This window comes from Mandrillus leucophaeus, unplaced genomic scaffold (genome assembly GCF_000951045.1).
Source record: "Mandrillus leucophaeus isolate KB7577 unplaced genomic scaffold, Mleu.le_1.0 Scaffold59, whole genome shotgun sequence".
Classification (NCBI taxonomy): Eukaryota; Metazoa; Chordata; class Mammalia; order Primates; family Cercopithecidae; genus Mandrillus; species Mandrillus leucophaeus.
The window spans coordinates 2,709,993-2,733,278 of NW_012106363.1; the positions used below are offsets into that span (position 1 = coordinate 2,709,993).

Consider the following 23,286-nt stretch of genomic DNA (forward strand, 5'->3'; position numbering starts at 1 on the left):
CTTTCTCTTACGTGCTAGGTCAGGGGTTGACCTGGGTTCATGGAAGCCCTCTAGCATCAACAGTGCAAAAGTATCCTGTTCCTTCGAAATATACTCAGTGTTAGGACATTCATACCTTTCCTTTAATAATTTGAATTCTCTTGAAGCTACCATTCTATTTACACTTAGATGGATTTGACCGAAATGTGAGTATCTAGAGTTAAGGTTTTTAGTGTTTCCTTTGGGTCACAGACTCTTAGGAACCAAATTATTTGAAACTCTCTAGAAGAATGCATGTACGCACCATTTTGTAACTTTTTTATGTCACATAGCTGTAAATAAAAAGAATTTTAAGAATCAATGCTTTAGAGACTTACTTTTACTTGGGGAGAAAGAAATGTAGGTCTAAAATTATAATTGTGTTGATAGTGAGGGATCCTATGTGGGGCTAATTGCTTGTTTGTAATTTTGTCTTTATTTTCATTTTGCTTAAAATCCTCAAATATAAGAGACAGACTTACATAGCAGAGTTGCTTGCCTTTATATAGCTTATTTCAGAAGTTAGGCTACTCAGGAAAACACTACATTGGCATGTAGTGTCTATAAGTTGAACCGAATGGGATAATTTGTTTTTTTAGTTGTAAACATCGTTTATAGTCTGTTAGAAAATAGTTATGCTGCAAAGCCAGATAATACATGACATATATATTCTATATAGCACCAAGCACATGGTGCATTTGGTAAATGGAACAAATGAAAATATTTTGAAGAGCTTATAGATTTTTAGCCTTATATCTAAAACCCATAAGAAAAGGGCACAAAGACTAGATTGCTTTTACTGCAGTATCTCAAGTAAAACTAAAAGTAATGACATTTATTTTGTGTGTGTGGTAAAAACACGTAAAAATTACCATCTTATGAGCTCTGATGTGGTCTCTACAGGGAGAAAAAAAAAATGACCATTTTAACCATTTTTAAGTATATAGTTCGATAGTGTAAGTATACAGTTCAATAGTGTTACGTATATTCATATTATTGTAAAACAGCACCAGAGCTTTTTCTTCTTGCAAATCTAAAACTCTACACTTATTAAATAATAACTTCCTTTCCAACTCCTCTGGCCCCTGGAAACTACCATTTTACTTTCTGTTTCTATGAATTCTATGTCACATATTAAATACTGCACATAAATAGAATCATGTAGTATTTGTCTTTTTGAGGCTGGCTTATTTCATTTAGCGTAATGTCCTCAAGGTTCATTCATGTTATAGCATGTGACAGAATTCCCTTCCTTTTTAAGGCTGAGTAGTATTTGATTGTATGTGTACACCACGTTTTGTTTATTTATTTGTTAATAGACATTTGGGTTGGTTTCACCTTATGGCTGTTATGAATAATTCTTTTATGAATATATACCCGAAAGTGAGATTGCTGGACAATATGGTAGTTCTATTTTTAATGTTTTTAGGAACTTTCTTACTGTTTTCCAGAGTGGTTGCATCATTTTACAATCCTACCCACTATGCACAAATGTCTAATGTATTCATATCCTCTTTTTCTTGATAGTAGTCATCCTGATGGGGGCTAGGTGATGATAACTCATTGTGGTTTTGATTTGCATTTCTCCAATAATTAGTGGTGTTAATCATCATTGTATATGCTTCTTGGCCATTTGTGTCACATCTATTTTTTTTCAAAGCACAATTTAAATATGCACGGACATGCCATTGTTTTATATGTACTTCCAAATCTTGTACTAGCTTTTTGTGAACATTCTCTAGTGACATGTACACCTACGATGTGGCAGTTCCCTAAAGGCTCTAAAGGGGGAAATGGGGCTATAAAATAAGTATGTTAGAAAGAGACTTGACAACTTTGTAAGTCTCCATGTTTGACACCACTCATGCCATTGAAAAAGATATCTTAATGATGTCAGACAATAGGATTTGATAGGCCAGTGGTCATTTGCAGTCAAGAGTATTAGCCAAAACAGCACAACCTGGCATGTGACCTGTAAAGTCTAATGTAAAATAGGAATTTGCAGTCTCAAGAAGCCACAGATTGAGTGTGAAATAACAGCATGCAACTCCCCTGGAACTTTATGTTGAATGATTCGTAATAAATGCTTTTCAGTTAGGACCTCTTAAGAATTTTCCCTGGCCGGGCGCGGTGGCTCAAGCCTGTAATCCTAGCACTTTGGGAGGCCGAGACGGGCGGATCACGAGGTCAGGAGATCGAGACCATCCTGGCTAACACGGTGAAACCCCGTCTCTACCAAAAAAATACAAAAAATTAGCCGGGCGAGGTGGCGGGCACCTGTAGTCCCAGCTACTCGGGAGGCTGAGGCAGGAGAATGGCCTAAACCCGGGAGGCGGAGCTTGTGATGAGCTGAGATCTGGCCACTGCACTCCAGCCTGGGTGACAGAGCAAGACTCCGTCTCAAAAAAAAAAAAAAAAAGAATTTTCCCTTGTTTGCATGCATAGTCATGTGTCGCTTAACAACAGAGATACATTCTGAGAAATGCGTAGTTAGGTGATTTTGTTGTAGGAACATCACAGAGTGAGTTTACACAAACCTAGACGGTATAGCTTACTACACACCTAAACTATATGGTATGGCCTGTTGCTCTTAGGCTGCAACCTGTACAACACGTACTGAATACTGTAGGCAGTTGTAACACAATGGTAAGTATTTTGTGTACCTAAACATAGAAAACATACAATTAAAAAAAATATGAAATATTTAAAATGGTTTACCTCTATAGGGCACTTACCATGGATGGAGTTTGCAGGACTGCAAATTGCTCTTGGTGAGTCAGTGAGTGAGCAGTGAGTGAATATGAAAGCCTAGAGCATTACTGGACATTATTGCAGACTTTATAAAATGCTGTCCACTTAAACTATACTACATTAATTTTTTTCTTCAATAATAAATTAACCTTAGCTTACTGTAACTTATTTACTTTATAAACTTTAAAAATTTTTTTACCATTTTGACTTTTTTGTAATAATGTTTAGCTTAAAACACAAACACATTATATAGCTCTATGGAAATATTTTCTTTATGTCTTTATTCTGTAAGCTTTTGTCTATTTATTTATTTATTTTTTGCTTTTTAAACTTTTCTGTCAAAAACCAAAACACACACATATTATTAGCCTTGGCCTACACGAGGTCAGGATCATCAATGTCAGTATCTTCCACCTCCACATCTTGTCCCACTGGAAAATTTTCAGGGGCAGTGACACACACGGAGCTGTCGCCTCCTATGATGACAATGCCTTATTCTAGGTTACTTCTGCAGCACCCACCTGAGGCTGTTTTATAGTTAACTTTATTATTATTTTTAAGTAGAAGGAGAAGTATACTTTAAAATAACAATGAAAATTGTAGTAAATACATAAACCAGTAACATAATTGTTTATCAAGTATTATGTATGGTATAGAATTGTATGTACTATACTTTTATACACCTGGCAGTGTAGTAGTTTTGTTAATACCCTAGTGCATTGCGCTGGGATATTATGGCAGTTGCAACATCACTGGGCAACATGAATTTTTCAGCTTCATTTTAATCTCATGGGACCACCACCATATATGCTGTATGCTGTCTATTATTGACCAAAACGTCATTATGCAGATATGGCACATGATTGTATTATCTTGTGAGCGTACTGTTGACCAAAAGTATATTTTAATTTTTAACACGTTGGTGATTTTTTTTTTTTTTTTGGAAAAAAGGTTTTGCTCTGTTGCCCAGGCTGGGTGCAGTGGTATGATCTTGGCTCACTGCAACCTCCACCCCCTTCTGAATTCAAGTGATTCTCGTGCCTCAGCTGCCCAGGTAGCTGGGACTATGGGCATATGCCACTATGCCCAGCTAATTTTTGTATTTTTAGTAGAGACGAGGATTCACCATGTTGGCCAGGCTGATCTCGAACTCCTGGCCTCAAGTGATCCCTTGGCCTACCAAAGGGCTGTGATTACACACATGAGCCACTGTGCTTAGCCTCATTCTATCTTTAGTTGGAGGCAGTTAGTGAGGTATAATACAAGAATATTGTACCTCTGGCCAAATGCTGTGTCCGATTTCCCATCTAAGTGCTTTTCTGCTAATCTTAGAAAGTTGATATCACCACTGCCTGGGATACCAAGAAGAAAGGCCTCTTTCAAAAATGGTTTCCCGGCTGGGCACAGTGGCTCACATCTGTAAACCCAGCACTTTGGGAGGCTGAGGCAGGTGGATCACCTGAGGTCGGGAGTTCGAGACCAGCCTGACCAACATGGAGAAACCCTGTCTCTATTAAAAATACAAAATTAGCTGGGCGTGGTGGTGCGTGCCTGTAATCCCAGCTACTCGGGAGGCTGAAGCAGGAGAATCACTTGAACCCACGAGGCAGAGGTTGTGGTGAGTCGAGATTGCGCCATTGCACTACAGCCTGGGCAACGAGCGAAACTCCATCTCAAAAAAAAAAGAAAAGAAAAGAAAAAGAAAATGGCTCACCCCCTAAAATGAGAGCTTCTCAGCCCTCATGCTGTATCTTCTCAGCTCTCATGCTGTATCTCTGGGATCTAGTTGTCAGAAGTATGGCCCACACAGTGAGCTATTTTAAAGAGTGTAAAATATTTTTATATGGTAAATATAAAAGGGAAGTAAGTTACGTATAAGCAAATCTCATGTTATTTGGATAGCCTAGGATAAATTTAAAACATAATTTTCTTCTAAGTAGATCCTTATTAACCACTTCCTTGTAGCCTGAAACCTTGGGATTGCTGAGGTATCAGGTCCCTTTCCTGTTTTAGGTTCAGCTCTCTCCTGGTTATTTTCTTTCTTTTTGTTTTTTTCTTTTCACCCCATGATATCTAGACTGTCTCCTGGTTATTTTATTGCATGCCCCCAGATCCACAAGTGAATTTGCAAAGTGGGCCTTTGCCATACTTTTTATGTTGTGAACTTTTAAATTACTAAGTACAATTTTTTCTAAGGTGAAAATAACCTGCCTTTTGTGGGGAGTGGGAGACTGGAATAATAAGGAGGAAGAAGAAATAATTTCTCTGTATTTAAGAGGTAAATGACAATTCCAAGATTGACCTCAAATTATTTATTTTTGACACAGTTTCAAAGGCATATCACTTGCTCGTATAGATGAACTCAGTATTCTCTAGGGCTTTCTGAATCCGTAGTCTTAATCGGTTTTAAGTGTTTTCATCAACACTGTTTATCAGAAATACAAACTGTTTATTTTATATTTTTTAATGTGTGTTACATTTGAAACCTTTAAAGAATGGGAATTCATGTACATGATAACATGGGCTCAATCTCAGTTCACTGCAGCCTCTGCCTCCTGGATTCAAGCAATTCTTATGCCTTAGCCTTCCTCGTAGCTGGGACTACAGGCGTGCACCACCATGCTGGGCTAATTTTTGGCATTTTTAGTAGAGACAGTGTTTCACCAGGTTTCCCAGGCTGTTCTCAAACTCGTGGGCTCAGGTGATATGCCCACCTCAACCTCTCAAAGTGCTGGGATTACAGGCATGAGCCGACCATGCACAGCCAAATACTACTTATTTTTTAATAGAGTATATATCAAAGCAAAGACAATGCAAATGGTGCTCAGAGGGACTTGTAGTTGTTTGCACTATCAGCCTCTTTGGCTCCAGAGGTATTAAATACTGTCAGTTTTTTGTTTTTGTTTTTGTTTTTTAAATACTGTCAGCCTTTTTGACTCAACTGCAAACAAATGAATTTGCCGGAATTAGTAGGTTTCTATCAGATACTTTTATATTGGGTGCCAGTTACCAGTTAAAATAGTTAACAATTTTTTTTTTTTTTTTTTTGAGACGGAGTATTGCCCTTTCATCAGGCTGGAGTACAGTGGCGCAATCTTGACTCACTGCAACCTCCGCCTCCTGGGTTCAAGTGATTCTCCTGCCTCTCAGCCTCCCGAGTACCTGGGATTACTGGCATGTGTCACCATGCCTGGCTAATTTTTTTATTTTTAGTAGAGACAGGACTTCCACGTGTTGGCCAAGCTGGTCTGGAACTCCTGACCTCAACTAATCCACCCGTCTTGGCCTCCCAAAGTGCTGGGATTACAGGCATGAGCCACTGCACCTGGCTAATTTTTTTTTTTTTTTTTTTTGAGATGAAGTCTCGCTCTGTCGCCGAAACTGGAGTTCAGTGGTGCAATCTCAGCTCACTGAAACCTCTGCCTCACGGGTTCAAGCGATTCTCCTGCCTCAGCCTTTTTTATTGTGTTGTAGTAAGAACGTTTAATATGAGATCTACCTTCTAAAAATTTTAAATGTACAATACATTATTACTGTTTTATGTGGTGGGATCTTGCTATGTTGCCCAGGCCATTCAAGCACTTCTTGTGCCTCAGCCTCCAAAGTAGCTGGGATTACAGGCATGCCTGAAGTATGCAAGTAAGAAGTACTCTTTTTTTTTTTTTTTTTTTTGAGACGGAGTCTTACTCCTGTCTCTTATACACATCTAGATGTGTATAAGAGACAGCACTTCTTGTGCCTCAGCCTCCAAAGTAGCTGGGATTACAGGCATGCCTGAAGTATGCAAGTAAGATGTATTTTTTTTTTTTTTTTTTTTTTGAGACGGAGTCTTACTCTTGTCACCCAGGCTGGAGTGCAATGGTGCGATCTTGGCTCAATGCGATCTCTGCCTCCTGGGTTCAAGTGATTCTCCTGCCTCAGCCTCCCCAATAGCTGGGATTACAGACGTGTGCCACCAGGCCCAGCTAATTTTTGTATGTTTAGTAGAGAAGGGGTTTCTCCATGTTGGCCAGGCTGGTCTCGAACTCCTGACCTCAGGTGATCTGTCTGCCTCGGCCTCCCAAAGTGCTGGGATTACAGGCGTGAGCCACCACGCCTGGCCGAAGTATTGTACTCTTAAACATGGGTATACTATTTTATTTTTATGTTATATTGTGTCAAATATATTGTACAATATATTATAATTAATATGTACAATATATTGTAATTAATAGTGATACAGTATTGCAACTGCCATTAAAATGATGTTGACATCAGTGTGTAATTTTATTGCTAATGCTTTTCCTTTTTTGGAGAGAGTCTCGCTCTATTCCCCAGGCTGGAGTACAGTGGCGCGATCTTGGCTCACTGCAACCTCTGCCTCCCCGGTAGCTGGGATTACAGACACCTGCCACCAGGCCTAATTTTCGTATTTTTAGTAGATATGAGGTTTCGCCATGTTGGCCAGTCTGGTCTCGAACTCCTGACCTCAGGTGATCTGCCTGCCTGGGCCTCCCAAAGTGTTGGGATTTTAGGCATGAGCCACCAAGCCTGGCTGCTAATGCCTTTCATATCTTATTTTCAAATTTGCCATTTAGAAAAATCGGCCGGGCACAATGACTCACGCCTGTAATCCAAGCACTTTGGGAGGCCAAGGCCAGCGGATCACTTGAGGCCAGGTATTTGAGACCAGCCTAGGCAGTGTGGCAAAACCCCATCTCTACGAAAAATACAAAAAATTAGTGGGGCATGGTGACAAACGCCTGTAATCATAGGTGCTCAGGGGACTGAGGCATGAGAATGGCTTGAGCCTGGGAGGTGGAGGTTGCAGTGAGCTGAGATTATGCCACTGCACTCCAAGCCTGGGTGACAGAGTGAGGCTCTGTCTTAGGAAAAAAGAGAAAAATCTCGTGTATGTCTGGAAAAATACGATTTACTTAAATATTTCTCAGTTATTTGCAGAGGAGCTAGAGAGATTATTTATTGATAATCGGTGACTCTTTATTACCTTTTAAAAAAATTATAACTTTCTCCAGACAAGTTTATTTCTTAACCCATTTTTAAAGTACTTTAGAATAAATTACTCAATTAAAATTTCTTCTAAATTACTTTTATTTGTAGGTTGAACTTTCTGATGTTAGCCAGGGTGGATCTAAAGCTACCGCTTCAGCATCAATAGCTAAATCGATGTGGCAATAATTCCTACTGATACTCCCGTAAGGGAATTATCTATATAAAATATATAATTTATAATTAAAATATTATAAATATAAATTATAAAAAATATAATTATGTATTTATAATTGTACGAATAGTTACTATTATAATAGTTAATATTTTAAATTCTTAGTATGTGTGAAATACATTGCTAAGCCATAATGTAGAATAACTTAATAAGAATCTTAAGAAGTAGATACTATTATCTCTATTGTACAGATTATAAAACAAAGGTTTAGAAAGGATACATAACTTGCCGAAGGTCATACATTTAGTGAATGATAAACTCACTTAATTTACCCTAATCCTTATTATTATTATTATTAATTTTTTTTTTTTGAGACAGAGTTTTGCTCTTGTTGCCCAGGCTGGAGTGCAATGGTGCGATCTGGGCTCACCGCAACCTCTACCTCCTGGGTTCAGGCAGTTCTCCCACCTCAGTCTCCCGAGTAGCTGAAATTGCAGGCATGTGCTGCCACGCCCGACTAATTTTTTGTATTTTTAGTAGAGACAGGGTTTCTCCATGTTGGTCAGGCTAGTCTTGAACTCCTAACCTCAGGAGATCCGCCTGCCTCGGCCTTCCAAAGTGCTGGGATTACAGATATAAGCCACTGCACCCGGCCTATTATTATTATTATTATCATAATTAGTGGTGGTGGCTGTAAACTTTTTATCAGTTTCTCTTTTCTTAAAACCTGGGTGCTCCAAAAGAACTGCTTCATTCTTGATAGCCACTGGACAGTTGTTTATAATTATTTTGGAGCTGCAAACCCCTTTGAATATCTGATAAAAGCTATAATTCTTTTCCCAGAAAAATACATTGTACACAAATTTTTGCATACAATTTCAATTTGCATATACCTCTTGAAACCTATCTGTAGATCCTATAATAGTAATCAGATTTCAGTGAGTGTGTAACTCACCTGGATTGCTTGTTAAAATATAGATGACCTATTCTCACTGCCCAAAGTTTGGTGCATTAAGTCTGGAGTTGGACTTAGACTCTGTCTACTCCTCTCTACTCCCTCCTCTTTTCTTTTTTTTCAAAAAGATAGGGTCTTGTTGGGCTTAAGGCAACCTCCCACCTCAGCTGGAATTACAGGCATGTGCATGGCCGGAATCTGCCCCCTCCCCCTGCTTTTTTTTTTTTTTTTTTTTTTTAAAGATGGAGTCTAGCTCTGTCGCTGAGATGGGAGTGCAGTGGCATGATCTTGGCTCACTGCAACCTCTGCCTCCCGGATTCAAGCGATTCTCCTGCCTCAGCCTCCCAGGTAGCTGGGATTACAGGTGCCTGCCACCACACCCGGCTAATTTTTGTATTTTTAGTAGAGACAGGGTTTCACCTGTGTTGGCCAGGCTGTCTCAAACTCCTGACCTCGTGATCTGCCCGCCTCAGCCTCCCGCAGTGCTGGTATTACAGGTGTGAGCCACCGCATTTTAACAAGCACTTTAAGCACTTCACATGCTTTAGATGCAGGATATTTTAATACCACACTTCACAAAGATACCCCGAGATTAAGAATTTGCTTATTCTACTTCTGTTTTAGAGCAGCTATTACAGACCATATGTTCTAAATGTTCTAAAGTAGGTCTTTATTACCAAGTGATTGTACAATATTGCAATTGCCATTAAGAATGATGTTGACATTAATGTATAGTTTTATTGCTAATAATTCTTCTATTTTCAAATTTTCTGTTTAGAAAAATCTCATCTGAAAAAATACAATTTACTTAAATATTTCCCAATTATTTGCGGAGGGTCTAGAGAGATTACTTATTGGTAATCAGTGGCTCTTTATTGCCTTTATTTTGAAAAAAAAAACAAAACAAAACAATAGAACTTTCTTTGGTAGATTTATTTCTTAACCCATTTAATGTGGTTTAGAGTAAATTCATCATTTAAAATTTTATTTTAAATTATTTTTATTTGTAGGATGAGCTTTCTGATGTTAGCCAAGGCGGATCTAAAGCTACCACTCCAGCATCAACAGCTAATTCAGATGTGGCAACAATTCCTACTGATACTCCCTTAAAGGAAGAAAATGAAGGATTTGTGAAGGTTACAGATGCGCCAAATAAATCAGAGATAAGCAAACACATTGAAGTACAGGTAGCCCAAGAAACTAGAAATGTATCTACTGGTGAGTGACCCTAGTTCTTTACTTACTAGGAAAGTATTCAGTAAACCCAGATAATGTGGGTGTCAGAAAATAATCTTTGCAGGTGTTGCCTGCTTTGTATTTATAAAATAGGCGGATATAGTTGGCCCTCTGTATCTGTGATTCTGCATCTGTAGATTGAAAATATTTGAAAAAAAAAAAATGATAGCTGTGCCTGTACTAAACATGTACATACTTTCTTCTTACTATCACCTAAACAGTACAGTATGACAATTATTTACATAGCATTTACATTGTATTAGGTATTGTAAGTAATCTAGAGATGATTTAAAGTATATGGGAGGATATTGATAAGTTATATGCAAATACAATGCCATTTTATATAAAGGACCTGAACATCCATAGATTTTGGTATTGTGGTGGGTTCTGGAACCAATCCCCCATGAATACTGAGATAAGACTGTACTTAATTGTATTCAGTGCTTAAAAGAGGTAATGTTTGATTAGTCTTGGAGAGAAACTATTGGGGCCAGGAGTTGGGGGCCAGGAGGTCACAGAGCCTAAAAGACAGGAGGACAGTTCTTTTCTGTCCCCTGTCTTAGTTTAGTCTTTGTCTTCAGTTTCTTTAACTTTCATCTTTTAAATAAGAATGAAAGCAGGGCCTTAGATACATTGCACTCTGTGTTCCACAAAACACAAAGGAAAACTGTCTTTGGTTGCTTATTAGTTTTTTATATGAACTGTTAACTGAATATATGATATATTGTATAATGCTGTATTTCCTAAAACCCAGTCTTGTACATTTTAAAAAAATGTTCAAATGATACCTTTACAACTGTAAAAACAACAGGATTTTTATATTGGGGTACTATGTAATATATGTATTGTTTATTTCATCATGTCCTTTTTTAAGGCTCTGCTGAAAATGAAGAGAAGTCAGAAGTTCAAGCAATCATTGAATCTACTCCTGAGCTGGATATGGACAAAGATCTCAGTGGATATAAAGGTTCAAGGTAACATAAATGTTAGATGAAGACATATTCCACCTCCCCACCCCCAACTCCCATGAACGCTGTTCTCCAGTCTCTGACTGGACAAAATGTTGTTGAATAAATGTTAGTGTTATATTCTAATTCCTATTCTTGAAACTGGACACTGTACATGGTTTAAATTTTTTGTTAAATGTTATCTTTGTAGGATCACGAATTAGGTGTATGAGCAGGAAGGATGGTGTCTTAGTCTATTTTGTACTACTATAGCAAAATACCAGAGTGGGTAATTTATATGTTTATTTGTTTGTTTGTTTGTTTGTTTTGAGACAGAGCGTCACTCTTGTTGCCCAGGCTGGAGTGCAATGGCGTGATCTCAGCTCACTGCAACCTCCGCCTCTCAGGTTCAAGTGATTCTCCTGCCTTAGCCTCTCTAGTAGCTGGGATTACAGGCATGTGCCACCACGCCTGGCTTATTTTGTGTTTTTAGTAGAGATGGGGTTTCTCCATGTTGGTCAGGCTGGTCTCGAACTCCCGGACCTCAGGTGATCTGCCCGCCTCGGCCTCCCAAAGTGCTGGGATTACAGGCGTGAGCTACCACGCCCATCCTTGTTTATTTTTTTTGAGACGGAGTCTTGTTCTGTTGCCCAGGCTGGAGTGCAGTGGTGTGATCTCAGCTCACTGCAACCTCTGTCTCCCAGGTTCAAGGGATTCTCCTGCCTCAGCCTCCCAAGTAGCTGGGATTATAGGCACCCACCACCACGCCCAGCTAATTTTTTTTTTTTTGTATTTTTAGTAGAGACGGGGTTTTGTCATATTGCCCAGGCTGGTCTCGAACTCCTGAGTGATCAGCCTGCCTCAACCTCCCAAAGTGCTGGGATTACAGACGTGAGCCACTGCGCCTGGACAATTTATAAAGAACAGAAATTAATTTTCTCACAGTTCTGGAGGCTAGGAAGGCCAAGATCAAGGTGCTGGCAGGGTCAGGTGTCTGGTGAGGGCTGCTCTTTGCTTTCAAGTTGGTGCCTTGTTGCTGCATCCTCTGGAGGGGAGGACCTCTGTGTCCTCACATAGCAGGAGGACAAGTGAGCCCTGAACACTGGATAAAGCCTCATTATTTTATAAGGACCCCAATCCTATTTATAAGGGAGAAGCCCTTATGGCCTAATCACCTCATGAAGGCCCCATCTTAATACTATCACATTGGCAACAGCTGAATTTTATAGGGGACGCATTCAAACTAGGGGAAAAAAGACAGCCAAGACATATCCCATACTTTCTGTAACTTGAGGAAACTAAGAAGCAGGAGTGAAGGAAGTAACAGAGTGCACATGGCAGGGCTGGCAGCAGTGCTACTTTGAGGGCATGAAACAGACCTTTGGCTATGGAGCATGCTTATTTTAGGGCCAGCAGCAGGGGACTCCAGCCTGCCGGCCACTTCAGTCCAGCCCCCTCCTGACTGGGGCTTACTCACAGGATTGCATTGTCCCAGCCACTAACTTGGGGCCAGGGCCCCTCCCCCTAGCACTTACTTTGAGTTTGTGCACGTTTCCTGCTGGGTGGGTTCAGAAGATGATTTCTTTTTTATGTGTACATATGCTAAATAAATGTAATTTAAAAAATCAAACAAAAATGTTTGAATAAACTTTTGTACCTTCCCCCAGATCAGGAAGAGAGAATGTACTTCCATCTTGAGAACTGTAATGATCTCATTATTGGAAGAAATTAGTCTCATTTTAGTATCATTTTACATGGGAAGGCTGTTTAGTGGTAGGAAGAAAATGGTTAGATATCATCTGTTTTGTTTGTTTTTGAGATGGAGTCTCACTCTGTCACTTAGGCTGGATGCAATGGTGCTATCTTGGCTCACTGCAGCTTTCACTGCCCCCCCCACCGCCTCCCCGGAGTTCAAGCAACTCTCCCATCTCAGCCTCCCAGGTAGCTGAGACTACAGGCGTGCAACACCCCACTGGGCTACTTTTTGTATTTTTAGTAGAGACGGGGATTTACCACGTTGGCCAGGCTGGTCTTGAACTCCTGAGCACAAGTGATCTGCCTGCCTCAGCCTCCCAAAGCTGGGAGATTAGATGTCATCTTAATCAGGATTATCCAAAATTCATTGATGCTCAAGAATGTCAGACAGGAGCTACTGCCTTTCTTTTCATTTCTTCCATAAAGTTTATCCTTTAATTAATTAATGTCTATAAAAATAAAGCCATTTATTGATCTCTGTTAAGCATTGTGCAGTACGCTATAGCGGTTAAAAGCACAGACTCTAGAGTAAAACTGCGTGGGTTCAAATCCTGTCTTGGATTTGAATCCTAGGTATGTTTTCTCATCTATAAAACAGTGTTGTGTTAATGCCTCAGATGGTTGTGAAGATTAAATGAATCAATATACGATAAATCATTGCAAAATGCCCCATTCAGTAAATGTTAACTAGTACTGTTTTCATCATGATTTTATATAATTTGATTCTAATTACAACCTTATGAGGTAGACTTTTTATGCTTATTTTATAAATAAAGAGACTTAGAACTTGTTCAAGTAGCTTGTCCCAGATTACCAGAGGTGCTAGCAAGAGGTGGACCTGGGATTCAAATCCAGAACCCTCTGTCTCTCTCTCTCTCTCTCAGACAGGTTCTCATTCTGTCGCCACTCTTTTTCCTGGATCCTGCATCACCCTGCTTCTTGATTTATGCCTTTGTTTTGACAGAGCTTATCCTTACTAGCTTTCTCGGTAAAGGGTGCATGACTCTATCACTTCATAGCTTTCTCTTATGCTGTTTGTCTTCAGGTATCTAAAATGACATGCTCATCTTGCCCCTCCTTCATCCCTCCCTTTTTCAGCTGAGATTCTGTGAGAAAATGCAGTCCTAATGTCCTAAGGCATCTCTTGTATATAATGAATTAGCTATGCTCCTGTGCGTCTAGAATAGGACTCTAGGCATGTACTTTCCTTGGGATAATGGAGAAAATACTTAAATCGTTTTCTGTATTCTGTAGATCAAATAAGGAACCCTGGTTGAAAAAGGCTGTGATGTTAACTGTTGGCTTTCTATAGTAGATGAGGATATAATGCCTAAAGCACCATCTTTTCATCCTCCTAATATTATTATATTTCAAATTCCGTTAATGTTCATTATTTATATCAGTATGACTATATAAAATTAATCTGTAATTCTACTTAGCCACAGAATATAGTATAATTACATTTCATTTCTTTTTTTTCTCCGTCCTCCGAGATGGTGTCTTGCTCTGTTGCCCAGGCTGGAGTGCAGTGGTGCGATCTCGGCTCCCTGCAACCTCTGCCTGTCAGGTTCAAGCAATTCTCCTGCCTCAGCCCCCTAACTGGGATTACAGGCAGGCGCCACCACACCCGGCTAATTTTTGTATTTTGAGTAGAGATGGGGTTTCACCATGTTGGTAAGGCTGGTCTCGAACTCCGGACCTCATGATCCACCCGCCTTGGCCTCCCAGTGCTGGGATTACAGGCGTGAGCCACCGCACCCGGCCCATTTCATTTCCTTTACAACTTTTTGTTCTTCTGAAATTAATAAAGCTTTGGGTTATTTTGTTTCTTTTCCTTATGTTTCTGTGTTCCTGTTACTAAATCATTGGCAGACACTATGAAATTCGTAAATGTAAAAGTCCCTAATATAACCAAACACAAAACCTGTCTGTTTTTTAGGGCTCACTCTCCTGCAGTCTTCTATTCCCATTCTCCAATTGAGACTACTGTCATAGTTGCTCTGGTTCTGGAATATGCCCTCACTATCATCCCTGGAATTCTTTTCACCTTTTTCTTCTGTTGTATCTTTTGTTTCCTGGATGCCACATCATCCTGCTTGTTGATTTATGCCTTTGTTTTGACAGAACGTATCCTTAACTAGGTTTCCAGGCAAAGGGTGCATGACAAGTAAATTTTTTTTTTTGAGCACTATGAACTTGAATGTTACAAATTTCATAAGAAGACACACTTGATAGTTTGGCTAGATAAAGAACTATAGGTTGGGAGTTTTTTTTCCGTCAGAATTGCAAAGACATTACTTCATTTTCATGTTGAGTTCAGGGTGTTGTTATTTGAGTTCTTGCTCATTTTTATATACTCTCTGAAATCTTTTAAGATTGTTACTTTCTTGATTTTTAAAAAATTAATGATGCTGTGCTTGGTGTAGGGGTCTTTTTTGTATCTTCTTATATGAATTAACTGTTTTCATCTGAACATTCCTATCTTCCAGTTCTGAGAAATTCTCTTTCTTCTTACTGTTTCTTCTGCTCTCATTCTGGAACACCTGTTAGCTATGTATTGAACATCCTGGAATGACTGTCATAATTTATTTTCTCCCCTCTTTCCTGTCTCTTACTTTGTACTAATTGCTGGCAGATTTTCTTTTAAACCCTCTTTCTTTTTTTCTCTAAGTTTTTTTTCTTGGTTGGTACTTCTTACACCATCTTGCTATTTTACGAATGCAACATTTATTCTGAAGAAAATTAAGTGCTTTGTTTTTTTGTTGTCGCTGCTGCCTGCATTGTCTTTTTTTGCTCTTAGTGGCTCTGTCACATCCTCTTTGTTTTGGGCCCTTTCTTTTATAATAGAGGCCTTCTTTAAACATCTGGTACTCTGTGGCTGTTTTATTCATACTTAAGTAAATAATGCTGATTCTCCACTTTCCTGCCTATAACTTTTAAACTTGGCTTCCATTGTTACTGAGCTGTGCCAAGAGAAGGGAGGTCTCACTGTTCTGGAGGATTGTATCTAGGTCCAGTACTGCCTCTTGTACAGTTTTTTTTATCCTGTCCTTCTGTTACATGTTCCTCCCTACATGCCCTCCCTGTGGTTGCTGGTACCTTCAAATCCTAGGCCTTTCAGGGGTTCTGGCAGCATATTGACCTCCTCCCTAAACCCCAGTGGCTTAGGTTTCAGCCTTCTCTGGTCTAGTGAATCACTTTCTACTGTTTGCCCATCTGTTTTCCATCTTACAGAATTTTGTTCACATTTCATCTGCTATAGTTTCTTTTTCTATTCTCTTTGTCCTTTTGGGTGTATACCTTTTTAATTTCTTAACTTCCATTTTAGTTGAGTTTCTGAGTTATTAGATGATAAATGACTATGTTCTCTCTACCATGTTTAACTGGAAATGGTCTACAGAGTTTTTTCTATTAATAAGAGTATTCAGGCACAAACATATACACTTCCCCATTCCCCTATATACCCCTGCAAAATAGGGCATATAGTATATACACTGTTCTGCAACTTGATTAAAAAATAAAACCTTTGTATAATGGGTTTCTTTAGTTTATAAAGCTCTATTTATGTTTTTAACCTTAAAGGTAAAAATTTTAACTTTATATGTATATAACTTACCTCATCTGTCCCCTGTTAACGGTCATTTAGCTCATTTCAATTTTTGCCACTATGAGAAATGCTACTCTAACCATCTTTTACACACATAATTGCCTTCTTGTGACATAGGTAATCTTTGGGAAGCACTTAGACCAGAAGTTGGTATAGAGCAGAGGAGCTGCCGTTACTGCTTGTGTTTGCTGGGATCATACAAGAAAAACATTCTATAATTTCTTCACCAGCTATTTCCATGGAGCTTAGTGAGAATTTCTTAGGCAGCCTTTGAGAAATCTTTTTAAATTATATTTTCTAGTAAACATAAATTATAGGTAAGAAAGTCCTATGTAGCTTAGCCTATTGTATTCATTTTACAGCGTCTAAAAAGTCTTTGTCATTTGTTGATTTGGTTTTGTTGTTCTTGTTGCATAGCACTCCCACCAAAGGCATAGAGAACAAAGCTTTTGATCGCAATACAGAATCTCTCTTTGAAGAACTGTCTTCAGCTGGCTCAGGCCTAATAGGAGATGTGGATGAAGGAGCAGATTTACTAGGTATGATAGCTCATCTGAAGAAGTATCATACTGTTTTTAAAATTGATTTTTTAAATGATTTAATTGAAAAGTCCTTTAAAATGTCCCCAACTGCTCAGTGGCACAGGGTTATTGCCCTTTTAGGTAGTTATTGGGAACATATTCTTTGTGATCATGAAAGTTTTAAATGAAAGCACCTTTGCTTATGGGTATGCTTAAAACTGAATTGCACTTAAACTCATATTTTGAATTCATACAACACAATTTATTGAACTCCTGCTACACATAAGAACATGGTGTGTATGTGTGTGTGTGTGTGTTTGCGTGCGTGTGTGTGTGTGTGTGTATGTATGGATTGATGGCTAGTTATTTCCTGGCTTACCTAAATTTCATTATATGCTGTTGACTTTAATTAAATAAGAAATTATAACACTTGATTTTTCTAAGCTTTCACAGAGTATATTATGTTGTAGCTCTATGGTAAATATAATCATTTTAAAGTTTATGTTCTAAAAGAATACATGGTTTGAAAAGAATATTGCATTTGGCTCTTAGACTGTTTGCCTGCTGACCTTTGCCAAGTGGCTTAACCTTTTTGGACCTTAATTTCCTTGTGTGTAAAATGAAGGAGCTGGACCCTAGTTCAGGAATCTGGCAAACTGCAGCTTACCTCCAACCAAATCCAGCTGATCTCTTGTGTGCGTGTTTAAATAAAGTTTTATTGGAACACAGCCACCACCATTTACTTATTGTCTGTGGTTGCCTTTGCCTACCAACAGCAGTGTTGAGTAGGCAACCGAAACCTAAAGCCTAAAATATTTACTGTCTGGCCCTTTATAGAAAGAGTTTGCCAACCCCTGCCCTGGATGATCTCTAAAGTTCCTTTCAGTGCAGGATTCTGGCTCATATGAATCAGTTTTGGTGTACCTTCCTTATAACTTAAGACCCTATAGAAATTAAAAACTATATGGAATTAAAAATATATACTTTTGGAGATACTAAGCTAAAAGAAAATTGTATCTATTGGTATAATTATAGTGCAGACTACACTGTTCTCAAAAGGTTTCGTTTGTTAATTGTTATGACTTTGGAGTGGAGTGACATTGCTTGCATTATTTTATGTTAAATTTATTGATTCCCAGTTATGTCCTTGACATTGTAAAGTGTTTTTGAAGGAAAACACAAGTTCTATCTAAATGTCTATCTAGGCCGGTTGCAGTGGCTCATGCCTGTAATCCCAACACTTTGGGAGGCCAAGGCAAGTGGATCGCTTGAGCTCAGGAGTTCGAGACCAGCCTGGGCAACGTGGCGAAAAATACCAAAATTAGCCAGACATGGTGGAGTATGCCAGTAGTTCCAGCTACTTGGGAGGCTGAGGTGTGAGGATGACTTGAACCCGGGAGGCAGAGGTTGCAGTGAACATGGGTTGCACCACTGCGTTCCAGCGTGGGTGACAGAGCCAGACCCTGTCTCATAAAAATAAATAAATATCTAGTAAGAGAGATTGAAAGTATTTTAAGTACATACAGTTAGACAGAAAGGGACTGTCACCATTAAAGTTTAAGTAAAACTTTGGAAGAAATTGAATGAATTGCGTTTCTTATGGAGGGCTAAGAAAGTTTTAATTCTTTTTTTTTTTTAAAGACAGACTCTCATTCTGTTGCCCAGGCTGGAGTGCAGTGGCGCGATCTTGGCTCAACACCACCATGCCTGACTAATTTTTGTCTTTTTAGTAGAGACGGGGTTTCACTGTATTGGCCAGGCTGGTCTGAAACTCCTGACCTCGTGATTCGCCTGTCTCGGCCTCCCAAAGTGCTGGGATTACAGGCATGAACCACCGCATCCAACCTGAAATTTTAATTCTTAAGGAATACTCCATTTTTATATTTACTTTTATGTTTTAATTTTAGTTAACATCAAATTATACCTGAAAAGTTTCTTTTAAGACATAATTGGTTTAAAAAACTAACTCCTTGGCAAAATTGAGGAGCAGATGAAAAAAATGTTAGAAGAACTTAAAAAATGTATATTCAGTGCAGTAAAATTCACCAGAATCGATATACATCACCCCACAAAATTCCTTTATGCTGCCTGTTTGTATTAACAAGAATGAAGTACTTCTGAATATAATTTGTACACTGTGTTACCTCATAATGCAGTAATGAGTGACAAAATTTTTAAGGTTGGTGGCCCCAAACTTTCTTTTCTTATGAAGCATTTAGAAGCCCTATAGTGCTTAGAAATATCTGTGGTCTTTTAAATCAAATAAAAGTAATATCCTGATGCTTTGGTTTCTTTGCCACTTTAAAGATAAGAAACAGACTACCAACTATCTTTTCCATTTTGTAGATGTTGATACATTTACCTCTAGAATAGTCCAGATTAGAATATTTTAATATATTACTGTAAGTTTAGTTACTTATGAATACTTTTGGTCAAAGATGGTAAATAAAAATGTTCCTGGCTGGGCACAGTGGCTCATGCCTATAATCCCAGCTCTTTGGGAGACTGAGGTGGGCGGATCACCTGAGGTCAGGAGTTTGAGACCAGCCTGGCCAACATGGTGAAACCCCATCTCTACTAAAACTACAAAAATTAGCCGGGCATGGTGGTGTGCACCTGTAATCCCAGCTACTTGGGAGGCCGAGGCAGGAGAATTGCTTGAACCTGGGAGGTGGAGGTTGCAGAGAACTGAGATTGTACCACTGCACTCCAGCCTGAGTGACAGAGCAAAACTCTGTCTCAAAAAAAAAAAAAAAGAAAGTCCTTGGCTTCTCTTCTGTGTAATTCAGTGATAACAAATTTCAGTCATTATATATGGACTCAGTACTTAGGATTACCCTTTTTTTTGAGGCGAGATCTCACTATGTTGTATAGACTGTCCTGGAACTCCTAGGCTCAAGGAATCCTCTTGCCTTTAGCTTCCCAAGTAGCTGGGACTACAGGCATGCACCATCATGCCAGCACAACCTTTTTCTGATTTTACTAGTTTAAAAGAATCTCAACAATTTGTCCTTTATCTTGATTGGTGTCTCATCCCTCAACTTTCTTATTTAAAACTCTCTTTGCTGGGTTTCTGTGATATCAGCTTGCCTGTGTCCTTTGCAGTCTCTGACTCTACCTTTTCAGTCATCTTAACAGGATCTGCTTCCTTTTCTCATCTTTCAGATATCAGCACTCCTGTCCTAGGTCTGATACTTTGAGAAATCATATTTGCTCTCATTGTTTCTTGATTTTCATGGCTAATTATTCCCAAGTTTTTATCTCCATCCCAAATCTTTTTCTAGAGCCCAAGACTATTATTTCCTAATTGCATACTAGACACCCCTAAGATGACCTGGAGGACTTTACATTTGACATGTATAAAGCTCAGTTTGTCATCTTTATTGTTCTGTCCCCCAAGGCTGTTCTTGGACCAACAGGCACTGTTTCAGTGAATGAATAGCTCTCTATCCTGCACCTCTCAGTTTCCCTCACAGCGCATCACCAAGGCTTGTTTGTTCCTTCTCCTAAATGTGTGTGTGTATACATACATACATACATATATATATGTGTGTATATATATATTTTTTTTCTTGCCTTGCTTAAGTGATACATCCTCCAGGAATTCTGCCTTGATCCCCTTAGTTTTCCCTGAAATGTATTCCTATGGCACTGCATTTTATTATACCACTTTTCATACTTTACTGTTATTTTTTAGTTACCTGTCTCCCTGGACAGACTATAAGTTCAATGTGGCTGAGACAACTGTGTGTTTGTTCACGATTGCATCTTTAGCACATAGCAACTGAGTGAATGGGATTGCTAAATAGTTCTGACGGTTTTGTTTCACCTCAAAATCGGTGATTCTTCTCCTTTTGGGATTAAAAATTCTTTACAGGAGAATTTGTAAGAGAGCAATGCACCTTTGGAAAAATACATGTATAGAACTAGGTAAAATTGTGCATTTTCTCAAGGAATTACCATGTAACTCTGAAGCTCATCTGTGGACCTAGCTTGAGAATCAGTGTTAAAATCCAAATAAAACTTCTATGATTTTAAAAACGGCCAGGCAGTTTGGTTTTTTTTTTGCTTGTTTTTAATAAGTAAAGTTTTCAAATTTATTGGACCTAAATTTGTGCTTCATTTAAGTCTTGAATAGAAATGAGGCCACTTTAAGTTACGTTTTTCTTATAAAGAATTTTTATTGATCATTTCAAAATGAAATTTTAGCTAATCCTATTGGTTATATATTCAATTTATACACCATATATTAAGGTAACTCTTCATTGGGAATGTGTACATTTAATGTAAACTTTATTTATTTATTTTTGCCATCTCAGAAAGGCTTTATTTCTACTTCATCCGGGTCTCATACATACTCAGAGGCAGCATCATGTGTTTCCATTTGGTATCCTCGTGACTTTTTGTAGTCTTTTCCCTTAAGAGTAGACTCTGTACATTGCCAGTTAATCTTTTAACTATAATTTTAAAATGTTGTTGCTGTTGTGTCATTGATGCAAGAAGACCAGTAAAAGTACAGTACAGGGAAATTCACAACATATTATAGTGGAACAGCCTGAGTCACATTTAGGTGATGGCGAGGACCCTGTAGCAGTATATTCATGCACCTGAAGACATGCAAGCCGAGTAGGATAATATATGGATCATACAGTGAATTTTCTAAGCCCACTGAGGACTTTGTGTCTTTTCAAAAATGTCCTATATACCCTCCAGTTTGCAGAATATCTGTCTTGTCTACTGGCTTCATGGCTAATGTAAACTTTAGAAACTATATTATAGGATTTGTTTTTCCTGTAGAACACATTTCAATTTTTTTCCTTTTTATAAATATTTACACTTCATTGTGTTTAGTTAATGGTTTCTCTACATCTTGTCAATTTCTTTGTTTCCTCTCTTTTAAAGTAAATGAGTTTAGTTCTTGCTTTCTGAAAACAATCTAATTGAGATTCTCACTCATTTTTTTTCTTGGGCTGCTTACCTAGGGGAATATTCTGGTGTGTATGATTTTTGAATATTTTAATATTACTGCTTTTTAAGCTAGGTGTTCTTGGCTGCTGTTCTCATCTAATGCTTTCTCATCATTTTTTTCTGCTCAACTATTTTTTTGCCTTTCATATATTTTCAGCTTTCACGCTTATCTAAGTGCTTGAGAGTTTTTAGCAAACATAGTTACTATATAAACTTTTTTCAACCAGTCTACACTCTTATTTCTTCTGTCTCTATAACTTTATTAAAAAGTTGACTTTCCCAGCCATTGTATCTACAAAGGAAGAAAAAGTTAACATTAGTGTTTTAAGCAAATATCTTGCCGAAGATTGTTTTGGAGTTAAGAATTTGGAAACTTTTTTGGGATTTTTATTTTGTTTGCTTTGGTTTCAGTTTGTGGATAATACATAGGTAGATGATTAAGTAATCTATTTCTGATATTTAATTCATTCTGGTGTAAGTACCTTGATCTTTGAGAAAATTAGAATATAGACAAAATATGAGTTCAGGTGCACAGAATATGTAGCATTCCTAGGTTGGCTGTATTTGTTTTAAGTAATTTTAAAATCATTTGGAAAATTACCTTTTTTAAAATAAAGGGACATGTTAACTCCTTTGTCTTGTGTAGTTTTCTTTAGAAAGATTTCTTTCCTGTTTACTTGGGTTATGATTATTACTTCTTCCATTGTATGTGATTTTCCAACATTATTAGCTCACAATTCCTTGAGATGAGTGACTGGTGGGTTTTTTTGTTTTTTTGGGGTTTTTTTGTTTTGCTTTGACTTTTTGTTTTTTGAGTGATATTCCCTAGTGTGTTGTTTCATTTCTTCAGTTTCTCAGGAGAATCAAATTACTAGCTTTCTTCTCCCTAAAGACCACTCCATTGGATCTTGCATTGGATGCTGTATGTGCCTGTCTCACAGTAGTCATTAAAATGCCAAACTCTGTCAAAGATAGCCACTCAAGTGATAACTGAACATTATTATTTTATAGGTGGCGCTTTGAAGGAAAATTTGTATTGTTGATTGAAGATTTTCAATCTAATTATAGTCATTTTTATTGTGAGAAAGAATTGGTAAAGCATTTTTTAGGTATATCAGCATCCTTATGAATGAAGGAAATCATCTTTATTTCTGTCTTTTGCACATCATTATGCATTAAATCATAACATTGTGATTCCAGATGTTTTTCATATCATGTATAAAACTTTATAGATTAATAATCTGTTTTCATGCTGTTTCTTACGTAAAACATTTCTTGTTCTTTGTTTTTGCTTTACATGGAATGCATGGGCTTTAAGACCATAATTTCTTTGGTAAGGTTTCATCTGCCTTGGGGTTCTGTCT

The 23,286-nt window shown here is 38.1% G+C and overlaps 1 protein-coding gene across 5 annotated transcripts in view; it reads left to right on the forward strand.

The window, feature by feature from the left end:
* The window catches only part of SPAG9 (sperm associated antigen 9), a 122,067-nt gene that overhangs the window by 53,226 nt on the left and 45,555 nt on the right, over positions 1-23,286 (forward strand). For all 5 annotated transcript variants that reach the window (XM_011999229.1, XM_011999233.1, XM_011999231.1 and 2 more), the window contains 3 exons: positions 9,899-10,106; positions 10,999-11,098; positions 16,851-16,972. In XM_011999229.1, coding sequence (XP_011854619.1) covers positions 9,899-10,106; positions 10,999-11,098; positions 16,851-16,972 — 430 coding nt within the window. The remainder of the gene's footprint in view (positions 1-9,898; positions 10,107-10,998; positions 11,099-16,850; positions 16,973-23,286) is intronic.